The 12,196-nt window shown below is 26.5% G+C and overlaps 2 protein-coding genes across 3 annotated transcripts; one reads left to right on the top strand and one right to left on the bottom strand.

Moving 5' to 3' along the window:
• The first annotated feature begins 1,664 nt into the window (after window positions 1-1,664).
• LOC101495367 (uncharacterized) lies at window positions 1,665-4,790 on the top strand. Of its 2 annotated transcripts, XM_004486479.4 has the most exons (4): window positions 1,665-1,860; window positions 2,375-3,257; window positions 3,752-3,893; window positions 4,421-4,790. In XM_004486479.4, exons 2-4 carry the CDS (start codon window positions 2,747-2,749, stop codon window positions 4,473-4,475), a joined length of 708 nt encoding a protein of 235 aa, XP_004486536.1. In that variant the 5' UTR covers window positions 1,665-1,860; window positions 2,375-2,746; the 3' UTR covers window positions 4,476-4,790. The 2 variants fall into 2 exon arrangements, with proteins under 2 accessions (XP_004486536.1, XP_027187297.1); XM_027331496.2 differs by lacking the exon at window positions 4,421-4,790 and having other exon boundaries at window positions 1,721-1,860; window positions 3,752-3,897.
• Window positions 4,791-11,373: 6,583 nt separating this feature from the next.
• On the bottom strand, window positions 11,374-12,155 carry LOC101495039 (cell wall / vacuolar inhibitor of fructosidase 1-like). The gene has a single exon (XM_004486478.4). It carries the CDS (start codon window positions 12,030-12,032, stop codon window positions 11,490-11,492), a length of 543 nt encoding a protein of 180 aa, XP_004486535.1. The 5' UTR covers window positions 12,033-12,155; the 3' UTR covers window positions 11,374-11,489.
• Window positions 12,156-12,196: the final 41 nt, after the last annotated feature.

The raw sequence follows: 12,196 nt of genomic DNA, 5'->3' as shown, positions 1-12,196 counted from the left end.
GTCGCAGTCGTTTGAAATTTTTTGAATCCACGTGCTTTGTGAGCGTGTGGCTTTGTCCTTGGACATGTTGCTTTGATTGAAAAAGGAAAACATCACATGATCTTGCAAACTGTTTTCTTTTTACATAAACGTAATCTTCTTTATTATTCTTGTTTGATGTAGTTTTAAGTTTATTTACAAATATTGCAAAATAATAAATAGGTTTTATAATTTTTTATAAAATTGTTTATCTTTTTCTTAAAAAGTTCACTTAACTATTTATTATCTTCATATATTTATTTATGATTTATTTATAATAAATGGTTAAAGATAGTATTAATAATACAATAGTTAATGATGCATTGAACACTAAAAAAAAAAAGAACAAATATATAAACAAAATTCTTCTGCTAAAGTAACAAATAAAATTAAACAGAAGTATGGAAAGTACACCTACTAATGAGTTAATATCAATAGAACAAAAATATTAGTCAATGAGAGTGTTTTTTTTATTTGATTAATTAAACGTCTTAAAAGAGTTCGAAATTGGAGAACATTTAAGTACTCTAATATTTTATTAGATATATTATCTTAATATTTAATTATTTAATGTTGTTGAATCATAAAATTATTTTACTCTTTTATACTAAGAAAAATATTTTACTTTGACTCAATAATTAATAACTAATATTTTTTTGAATTTCATAAATTTTTTCTACTAGAAGTAATTATATTTAAAACGCGTCGAACATAAAATATGAATATTTTTTCCGGTGAAGATTCAAACTCATGTTTATAATGTTGTAAAGTCTACCTCTTGCGTTAGATTCAATTGAGTCAATGATTAATAATCAAATTTACCTTAAAATAAAAAATATATAAATTTTCCTCGTTAAATCGGATTATTGCATCCTATAATTCTTTAAAAATTTAAAAATTTATTTTTTTAAAAAATTAACTTTTCAAACTTCAAAACTATTTCATATCTCAAATTCAACATAAATATTTTATAAAAAAAAGAAAAGAGATTCAAAGAGTTTTAGAAGAAAGAAAATTGATGATAGAATCATATTTGTTTTTTAAATTAAGAAACTAAAATCACTAAAAAATTATTGAGAAACTAAAATCATATCTGAGTACTATAAATTACCTAATTTGATTTATTAAAGATTTAAATTATATTAAATATGGTAATTAATTTTATGTGATTTGTTTGAAAATTTTGATGAACTTTTTGAATTTTTATAAAAAGAAAGACAACATTATTGACATTTTAAAATATAAAAGATTAAGTTATCACTTAAAATTAAAATAAATGATCAAATTAGAAAAAAAAAAAAGATAAATAACTAAAATATTAATTGAAATTAATTTAAAGAACTGCAGTCTGCAGATGCTATTTAGCCTAAAATCAACTATATCTTAAAATTAATTGACATTGATGATTCACATTCTTTTTTCTCTTACTTAAATATTTACATATTTCCCTTAAAAAATGATTATCTTATTTAAAATTCTGAAAGAATATTCTTAAATACTTATTAAGAAGAAAGAAGAAAAAGAAAAAACAAGAAACAGAAGAGTGCATGAGTGGAACACGGTAATGGGGCCACGCAATGAAAATGCGATTTGCCAACTGTTATTGAATAGATACATATATACATACACATCATCAACATTTCCCTATCTTTTCTCAATAAAATCTGCCGTTAATTCAGACACCGTATAAATCCAAAACATTAGAGCGAAGAAAGATTCATAGGGATCTTCCTTTTGAACAAATCTTAAATCTTCTTTCTTCCCTTTTTATCTATCTATAGTCTCTACCCTTCCCTTATCTCTCGCTCTCTGCATATTCTTCAACATTGGATCTCAATTAAGGTTTTTCATTTTTCTTTTATATATTTTATTATTCTTCAACAAATGTATTCAATTTGTTTAAAGTTGTTGCCTTTTTCCATTTTCATGGGTACCCATTATCTTTCTTTGCAATGTAAGTTTACATTATCATTTGGGGTGTTGACTTAAGGGTTAGAGGTTTTGCTTTTTTTATTATTATTATTGTTATTATTTTTTTAAAGGGTTGAATTTTTAGGTGTGTTTGTGAAGATTTAAAAATCAATTTTTCTTTTTCCTTGATGTTGCCCTATATAAATGTTTTCTTTGCTTTGATTATTTATTCTCCATATAGCTTTTTCACCTAATTTGTTCCTTTCTTCTCAATTGAATTGGGGCTTTTGGGTATAGCTTAAAGTTGTGCCATTTGGTTTACTTCTTGATCCTTCCACCTCACGACAAAACTAGTCTTTTTCCCTTTCCAATGATTTAAAACCTAATAAATGAAACATTGACATAAGATTGATGATAATTAGGGTTGTCTCTTGTTGTGATGCAGGTTCAGTCCTTTTCCTGGGATTATTACATTTTTTTAGTATTTTGTTTTCGGAGGAGTAGTGGAGATGGTAATTAGAGCTTAGAGAGGAAGAGAAATAGATTTGGTAGATAATAATTACTTTATTATTGTCAAATTCTGTTTAATGTGAATGGTTTATGATCAAAAGTATATGAATTTCGATTGAGTTGTACTATTGCAAGCAGTCTTATCAATGGTTTGTGATCAATTTAGGATTTAGTATATCACATTTATTGAGGTGGTTTTCTTTTAATGATGGGTTGAATTCAAGTTTGGTAGCAATTTAGAGGAATTGTGTTTTTGTAGAGAGATAACAAGTTGGGAGAATTTGGATTTGAATTTGTGGTGTTTGTGATGGATCATAGAAGTGAAAGGGTTAAGGATATTGAAGTTGATCTCGAAAGTGGGTTGCCACTAATTCGAGACCACTCGAGGAAAACCTCGGATCCAAGCACTGCGAAACATGGCAAAGCGTTATTTGCTAAGTTTTCGGGTGGGTTTGTTGGAGGTCCTGTTAAAGACAAAGATGGATCAAGTTCATATTGTAATGAATCGAATTTATGTGAAGTTCCGTTGGATGTGATGAAAGCGATAAACAATACTCCGGTGAAGGAGAAACGGAAAAAGGCATCTAATAAAAAGGCTGCCAAACCTCCAAGACCTCCACAAGGTCCATCGTTGGACGCAGCCGATCATAAGCTGATTAGGGAGATATCTGAACTTGCCATGTTGAAGCGTGCGAGGATAGAGCGTATGAAAGCGTTGAAGAAAATGAAAATTGCTAAATCATCATCATCATCGAATAGTAGCAGCGCTTGGGCCATGGTTTTCACTGTTATCTTCTTCATTGTGATAATCTTCCAAGGTAAAATTTGTAGTTCTAGTAAATCTTATTATCATGTCTATGACATTTATTAATAATTTATAATCTTTTGCATAATAACATGTTTTACCTTGTTTTGTGATAAATGATAATGTAGAAGTCAGATACCATTGTTTTACCTTGTTTTGTCACCTTTGAATCCTGCATTTTCACTTCAAACTATGTCCATCTAATCTGTTTGTTTCCTTAGTTAGTCCATTTCAAATTTTGATATTACTATGTTGGTGAATAGTGACTACAAGAGAAATCATTGGTTTGTTAAAGCATACAATTTGAATAGAATTCTACATGTCAGCATTTATAAACCAAAGAGACTGGTGATGTTACTTGTGTCAATGAGTATGACCCTTTCATATTTTTTGTATGAAGTTATGTTGTATGCGAGATTGAACTAAAATGGTCTTGTTGATTTTCTATTTTCGATCAGCGAGGACGCATCAACATTTTCTTATCTTAATTCGAAGTTCCTTTTGCAGGCATGTCGTCCGGGAAGAGTTCAGTGGCGAGTTTCCAGGGTTCTCCTGTATCATCAGGAGGAGCCGAGGAGGGTTTAATTTCGGTTCAGTACCAACTCAATCCATCTAGTGATCCAAATGCACCGGGTTCTGAGTCCCCCAAGTAAGTCAAAAATGCATGCTTGTCATAAAACCTCTATCTTCGTGGTGTGCGATCCTTTAAAGCCCCTCCCCTGTATCTCCACGAAGTATCATTTATTGGATTAATCTAACGGCCGAGTGATAACACTTGGCCATTACATTAATCCAACAGTTGAGATTTTGGAGAGGGGCTAGAGAGGAACTTGGATCTTCTACAGCTGCATTATGGTGCAATATCTGTAGAGGATCTAATTTCCTCTTCTTCTCTGCGGGGATTCGCAGAGATTCGAATTACACGCAATAACTGCATCACGTAGTGGTGTGTTTTGACCATCCGATCTGAATCAACAGTCGAGATCGATTAATAGTATAAAACTTACTATGTAATCTTAACCGTCCAATCTCAAAGCGATGGTCTAGATTGTTTACAGCGTGATGCGGTAATTGCAGCAAATCCGGGTCCCTCTTTTCCATCTCATTCATTTAAAAATAATTTGTTGGTGATGTGGCAATTTTCTAATGACAATTTTTCTACTTGATGGTACACAGTTTTGTACAAAGGGTAGCAGGATCTGATTTGCATGAAAAACTGAGGAGAGAATAAGGTTAATGCAATAAGCTTAAGGACAAAAAGAATGTCATCACATCAGATGTATTTAAACAAGAGATGACCTAGTTTTATATTGTGCTTCTCATATAAGCCTTTTCTTTTTGTCTTTCAATATACATTTCTTTATTATTTCTTAATTAATGTGTTGGTAATTTATCCCTTTTTATGTATATTAATTAATATTTGGGGGTGAGTTAAATTACCATGGAATTACCACTGTTGTTTTTCATGATACACTTTTTACCTCCTCAGCAACTTTGTGTTGCTCATGGTAGTGGAATTGAAATTGAGTTTGGATACTTTCGCTAATTTTGAAGCTCAAAAACATTTATCCTTGTTTTATATGGTTTAATTAAGACAAGTGGTTTATAAATCGTGTGTTGTGTTACTCTTATAAAGTCTTGATTCAATTTCTTTGATTTTTGTTTTGAGAAGCTTCCTATTCTAGAATATACCATTGAAGGACCATGGCAATTTGTTTAGTAACATGTTTTGTCAAAAATCACGATAAACCAAAGTTTGACGATGAATTTATGACTTTATATTCAAATTTATTATAACCAACCAGTTTTTGTCATACCTGACTTTATTTTGTATTTTATATAATTCTCAATTTATTTTGCACTATAATGCTCTCGAATCTGGAATATAAATGAAAAGTAGCCATACTGTGGTCTCAAATAAATTTTTTTTTTTTTATTTTAAAACTTCTATAAATAAGTAAACTTTACTACTTTCACTATTTTATGTTATATTTTTCAATTAATATAAAATTCATGTTTCAATGATTTTTATTTATATGAAGAAAGACACTTTAAAATTTATCTATTTCTTTTAAAACATCATGAATATTTAGTCAATGTGTTGGACTATATCACTCATTTTGAATAAATGTCAATAAATGAAATAAGAGTAATAGAATAAATACAAATGAAATAAGAGTAATAGAATCTTCTTTTTCTATATATATATATGTCAATAAATGAAATAAGAGTAATAGAATAAATTCAATTGAATATTTCTTTTTCTATATAGAAAAAGAAGATACAATTGAATATATAGAAAAAGAAGATACAATTGAATTTATTCTATTACTCTTATTTCATTTATTGACATTTATTCAAAATGAGTGATATAGTCCAACACATGTTTTTATTTATCATATTATACGTGAACAATTTTGACATATTTTTTAATACACTATCTATTAATCAATAGACTATTTATTTTGTTTCCCTTTTTTTATTATATTTTTCTATTTCAAATTTTATTAACTTTATTCTTGAACCAGCTTTTTTATCATTTTGTTATTCCTTCCTAAATCTTATTAATTTTTCTCTTTCTATTATTTTTATTCTTTCTTCTTAAAAAAAAAAAAATCAAACATGAACTCTTACTTCAAAATTATAAAAAACAAAAGTTAATAGAAAATATTCTAAAGTAAGTTTTGTTATTAAAAAATATTTATGACTAATAAACATATTAGACACATTTGTCACCAGTAAATATAAAAAACACATTACACAAATATTTATCATTAATAAACATAAAAAAAAAAAAATATAACAAATATTTACCACTAATAAATATAAAATAATACGAGAAAAATATTTATCATTGATACATAAAAAATGATGGGACACATATTTGTCACCGATAAATTAAACAAAAAATACAGATAAACACTTATAAATGATAAATATAAACAAACATGAGATATATTTTTATAACAGATAGAAATTACATAATATTTATCATTGATACATAAAAACAACACAAGACAAATACATGTCAGGAATAAATATACAGAAAAGCGGAATAAATATTTATCACTGAAAATTATAAATAAATAAAAACACAGGACAAATATTTATTACTGATAAATATAAAAATACGAGACAAATATTTTTTATTGATACATAAAAATAATATGGGACAAATATTTGTCATAAATGTACATAGAAAAATATGAAATAAATATTTATCACTGATAAATATAAAAAAAATTACTGCATAAATATTTATCACTGATAAATATAAATACACATTACAAATATATGTTAGTGATTCATAAAAAGATATGGGTCGCATATATGTCATTTATACATACAAAATACATGTCATATATTTGTTACTGATAAATATAAATAAAAAATAAGAAAAATATTTATCAGTAATAAATATAAAAAGCAACGGAGAAATATTTGTCATTGATACATAAAAAAAATACGCAACACATAGTTTTCACTTATAAATTTTTTAAAAAAATTACGAGATAAATATTTATTGTCGATAAATATAATAAAAGCATGGAAAAACAATTATGGGATAAACACTTATCACTGAAAAATCTAAAAACCATGATATACATATTCATACCTGAAAACTTTAAAAAACACTAACTAATATGTATCATTTATACATAAAAACAATACAAAGACAAATGTTTGTCCCGAATAAATATTAAAAAAACATGAGATAAATATTTATCATAAAAAATAAAATGAAAAAAATATTTATCACTGATAAATATAAAAAAATTATGAGAAAAATATATGTTATTGATACATGACATATATTTATTGTCGATAAATATAAAAAAAAAATATGGGACACATTTGGATTGATACATAAAAACAACATAAAAAAAATATTTATCACGAATAAATATAAAAACAACGGGACAAAAATTTATCACCGATGAAATATAAATAAAAATATAGAATAAATATTTGACAGTGATAAATATTAAAAATAATCATATAATAAATATTTGTTAACGATAAATATAAAAAAATTACAGGACCAATAATTATCATTAATACATAAAAAACCCAAAACATATATTTTTCATTGATCAATTTATTAAAAAATAACTTTGATAAATATATGTTATTAATATATAAAGTAAGACACGATAAATATTTGTCGTTGATAATTCTAAAAAACACAAAGCAAAGAATAAATATTTAATATTAAAATCATATACACGTAACAAATGTTTGTCGTTAAACAATTAGATAAAATTAGTATTTTTTTTTAATATTTTATACACTAACTATAAAAAAATTATACTCGAAATAATTGTTTGTCATACTTAATTAATTAAATTTAATATTTTTGTTTGAATGGTCCTACACACTCAATCAAAAGACTGACACTAAATTGAACATATAATATTTTTTGACGTTAGTTTATCTAACAAACAACAAACAGATCATAATTAATTGAGTATGGTTAATATATTTTACTATTTTTCCCTTTATATTTCATAATAAAAAAATAATAATTAATTTTTTATTCATTTTCAGATTTTACACGATTAACTCTTACTAATTTATGATAGTTAATCATAATAATTTAGTTCCTATCATTAATTCAAGGTAATGGGGAATATATTTTTTTGACGTCAAGGCAATAAGGAATATGCCGACCTGCTAGGTGTGGCACCTGATGTTATCAGTAGATGTAATCCTGTGTGGACCTTAATTTAATTTAATTTAATGTGTGTACATGTTCAGTAACAGCATGAACACGTGACATCTAGATCTTTGATATCCATATAAGAAAATTAAGAAAAGTTGGCATATGACCAGCGTTTGAAAAATCAATTTTAAACTAATTTTGTTGTGTCAAATATTTTTGGTTAAATTTTAATTTATCAATGGAGTGATTTGTATATGATTTTCTTTTTTTTTTTATTTCAACTGTGAGTTTATGTTAAAATTCAGCATAATTAACATAAATATATTTTATCATTTCTACTCAAATTTGCTTTAGGACATAAAAATAGTTTTAATTTTGTGATAGCTAAAGTTGCTAACCATCTTCATCATTACCAAATTTATTCTAATAAAAAGTTAAAGGAAAACAAAAGACGGCTTTAATTAAAAGTAAATATAGATTGTATACTAACAAAATAAAACAAAGAGAGTTAGTTACAATGATAAAAATTTTACAAAAAATTTAGTGATATATTTTAAATATCCTCTGCATGTGAGATCAATTATCTAATACGACTACCAGCTAGTAGTACTCGCAGAAACGCGGAAATTGGTCGGCGATTCTCTCTATTCTTTATGTTATTTTCAAATGAAGTCATTGTTTACTTCAAAACATTACATGATTTGTCTAAATTCTTCTGTAATAAATTAATTTATTTTATTGGTATTAAGCTTTGGCGATATTCTCCTAAATTTATTCAAATTTTGAGATTTAATAAGGAAACTTTCGCCCATGCTGTATTGCACCATTATGACTTACTTATTGGTTGGTTTTAAGAAATAAATAAATTTTATTCACTAGTAGAATATGGTCCTTTTAAGTCGGTTAAAATGTGCATTTTAAGTCGGTTCCGTGTTCGAGTTAACAACAGACGACTTAAAAAATATGTTATTTTTTAACTCGTTTCATGAACCGACTTAACAGAGTTTCGTCCTGTTAAGTCGATTCAATTTAACCGACTTAAATATCATAAATTTAGTTCAACAAATTATCTTTTTAAGTCGAGTATTTTGATCAACTGACTTAATATCTAGAATTAAAATAATTATTTTTTTATTTATTTATAAATTTCTCATTTTGTTTGTATGTTACTGATCTATACAATATTTCGTATTAAATTTCAAAATTTATTATAACCACAATTTTATATAACCATTTAATAACCAAAATATACAGTATGTTCGTACAAAAATATATAGAGTAAAAAGAATATGTATCCCATTTCTTACTAATCTTGAAGACTAATTAAAAAAAATTAGCAATATTCAGTAGACATAGGTTAGCATTGTCATTTCCTTCAATTAATTTCAAAATAAAATCCACCCAATGTTTTCGAACTTCTTTAATTTGAGCAGGATGAAATAATCTCGAGTCATCCAATATCTGAAGAAAAAAAAAACACAATCAGGACTGAATCTTATTTTTTTATCACACATTAAAAAATACAATCAATAACAACTTATAATTTTTTATCATACAAATATAAAAAAACACAGTCAATAAAAAATTGTCATTTTTTATTTTTTTTAACTTTCTTTCCCATAATAAGGACTGTGTTTGTGAAATCGACTCTGGGGTAAAACCAAGAAATGTATAAAATAGTACTGTTTTTTTCCTTATTCTGGAAGTGATTGAACCAAGAAATGCATAAAATAGTCCTGTTTTTTTCCCCCCTTATTCTGAAAGTGATTGACGATGTAGAGATTAATAATAGAAGGTGGAGGAGCATATGTTATGGGAGCAGGTGCAAAGATTAGTAATAGAAGGCGGAGGAGTGCATGAGAGCGAGAATACAAGAAAGTAAGTATATGAGATGTTTTATACGTCTGCTTAAATCGGTTATTAATATAAGCGCATTAAATAAGTTTTAAATATTTACAATGTCACCGTCGTTTTATTAAGTCGTTTGCCAATATAACATTTTCAAACGTGTTTCAGATATTTATAAAATTGTCACCGCCTCGTTTTGTTAACTCGTTATACACGCAATCGACTTAAATATACATCTGCCCGTTTGTTAAGTCTGTATGAATAAATTATTCACTACTAATTAAAATCAACTATGTAATTTCCACTAACTTTTAAAAAATTTTAAAAAAAAGTATATACTTGACATAATTAATAGAATACAAGTAGTTAATTTTAATTGAATTGTAGATAATTTATCCATAATTTTATAAGACAATATAGATCTGATTTTCTTTTTCAAAGAAAACAATTAATTTTTCTTTCTATTCTTTTGATTTTTATAATTATTTTTAGTTTTTTCATTAAAGAAAATTAGATAAGGTAGAACTGCTTACTTCGTTTAAAATAGATATCAAAATTTACATACAACTTATCATTGTAGATTTCTAGACTTGAATTTTGATTCTCGATTGAAAATTCATTTTAATTTAATATAAGTTAATTTCGCGTCGCTTGAATAATATACTTTTGGATTTATAAATTGTAAAATAGTATCTAAAATAAAATATAATTAATAAATTAATAAATTTAATTATAAATCAAAATAAATATATTAAAATTTCAATCACTTTTTATTTATTTATATTTATTATGGAAGAAGAATATAATAGGAACAGAAGGTAACATGGTACCATAGAAAGAAAGAAAAAGGACAACCAACCCACATATTTATTGCCATATACATAAAATGTTACATCAACATCCTTTGACCAAAATAATAAACAAACTAATAGAAATTAAATTACAAAATACTGTTGTGTTCATCCCACGTTGAATTTAGTATTTAATTTTGAATATAATTAAATTCGGTGAAGAAAATTTATAAGAAACAAAAAAAATGAATATGAAATATTGAAAAGAGTGATTGTATTACACAAGAAAATCCTGATATAATTCTAGAGTAAATGCTCCTCCATAAAAAACATGTTAATTGTACCCCACCCCACCCACACGAAGCTTCCTGGTGTTAGACGTTGACACCTGGCACTAGAAAGTTCTAGAAGACTGAAATTCAATTTAATATTTGTCTGTCCTAACCAATTTTTTGGGACCTCAAAGTCTAAATTTCATATGGAGCTTAAGGCTGGCATGGTAGAAAACTAGGGACATTTAGTAAATAAATAAATAAATAAATAAATAAATAAATAAATAAATAAATAAATAAATAATGTTAACAAAATATGAGGCAAGAAGCGTGCCGACAGTAATAGTAAGCACAATTTCATGTAATTTTAAAGCTTCTTATTTTTAAATTGTTACTTTGAAATTTCATGATTTTGTTGTTATTTTATTTGTGTTTATTTTATAAGAGTTGTATTTTATTTGTTACTAATTAACACTAGATAAACCTGAAAGGCTGTAAAATATCAAATGATTTTATAAATAGCGCTTTCAAACTACATAGAATCACAATAAGATATATAAAATCAACGATCTAATTGTAATATTCAATAATAATAAGAATAAAAATACAAGTATTCTATTTACCTGCTACATAAACTATACTAAAGAAGAGGGGGTGCGAAGAGTAAAAAATCAACCCTTCAATAGTTGTTTAATAATAGCAGAAGCAACATCGACAAGCTTCTGCACAATACCATTTCTATCCCCTAATGGTGACAAAAGAGTAACAGAGCCTAAAAATTTCTTGTTACAAGAATTAACTTCCTTAACAGCATCAGAAACACAATAACTTGCAAATCCAAAACGGTTTTGTGTGATAGCATCAGCAGCTTGAGGGAGGGTGTATTTAACAACTGGGATGTATGACTCAGCACAAAAAGCCAAAGCTTGTTCCATTTCACGATCTGAGGTTTTCTTAATTAACCCTTCAATGTAATTTAATGTGTCACTTGCGTTTGTTAGAATGTTGTTTACCATTACAAGTGCTACACTTTTGAGATCGGTTTTTGGGGTTAGTGGGTTTGAGTTTAGGATTGAAGTGCAAAGGTCGTAAAAGGGTGTTTTTTTGCATATTTGGTCTATTAAATTGTTGTTTTCATCTGTTTGAGATGATGTGAAGGGAATTGAAATTAAGAGAAGAATGTGAATGGCAAAAGATGAAAAGCTTCTATTCATTTTTATTGGGGAGGTGTGGAAATGAAACTATGACAAATGAGAAATGGGAAATGAGGGAGATTATTTCTTTGGCTTCTATATAAGGTTCGTTTTGGTGCTTTGTGTGAGTTAAAATTTTGATGGGACATAGTTTCTGTCTCTTTTAGCTTAATTATAGATCCTCA

This window comes from Cicer arietinum, chromosome 1 (genome assembly GCF_000331145.2).
Source record: "Cicer arietinum cultivar CDC Frontier isolate Library 1 chromosome 1, Cicar.CDCFrontier_v2.0, whole genome shotgun sequence".
NCBI classification, from domain to species: domain Eukaryota; kingdom Viridiplantae; phylum Streptophyta; class Magnoliopsida; order Fabales; family Fabaceae; genus Cicer; species Cicer arietinum.
This window is presented reverse-complemented; position numbering and strand designations above follow the sequence as displayed.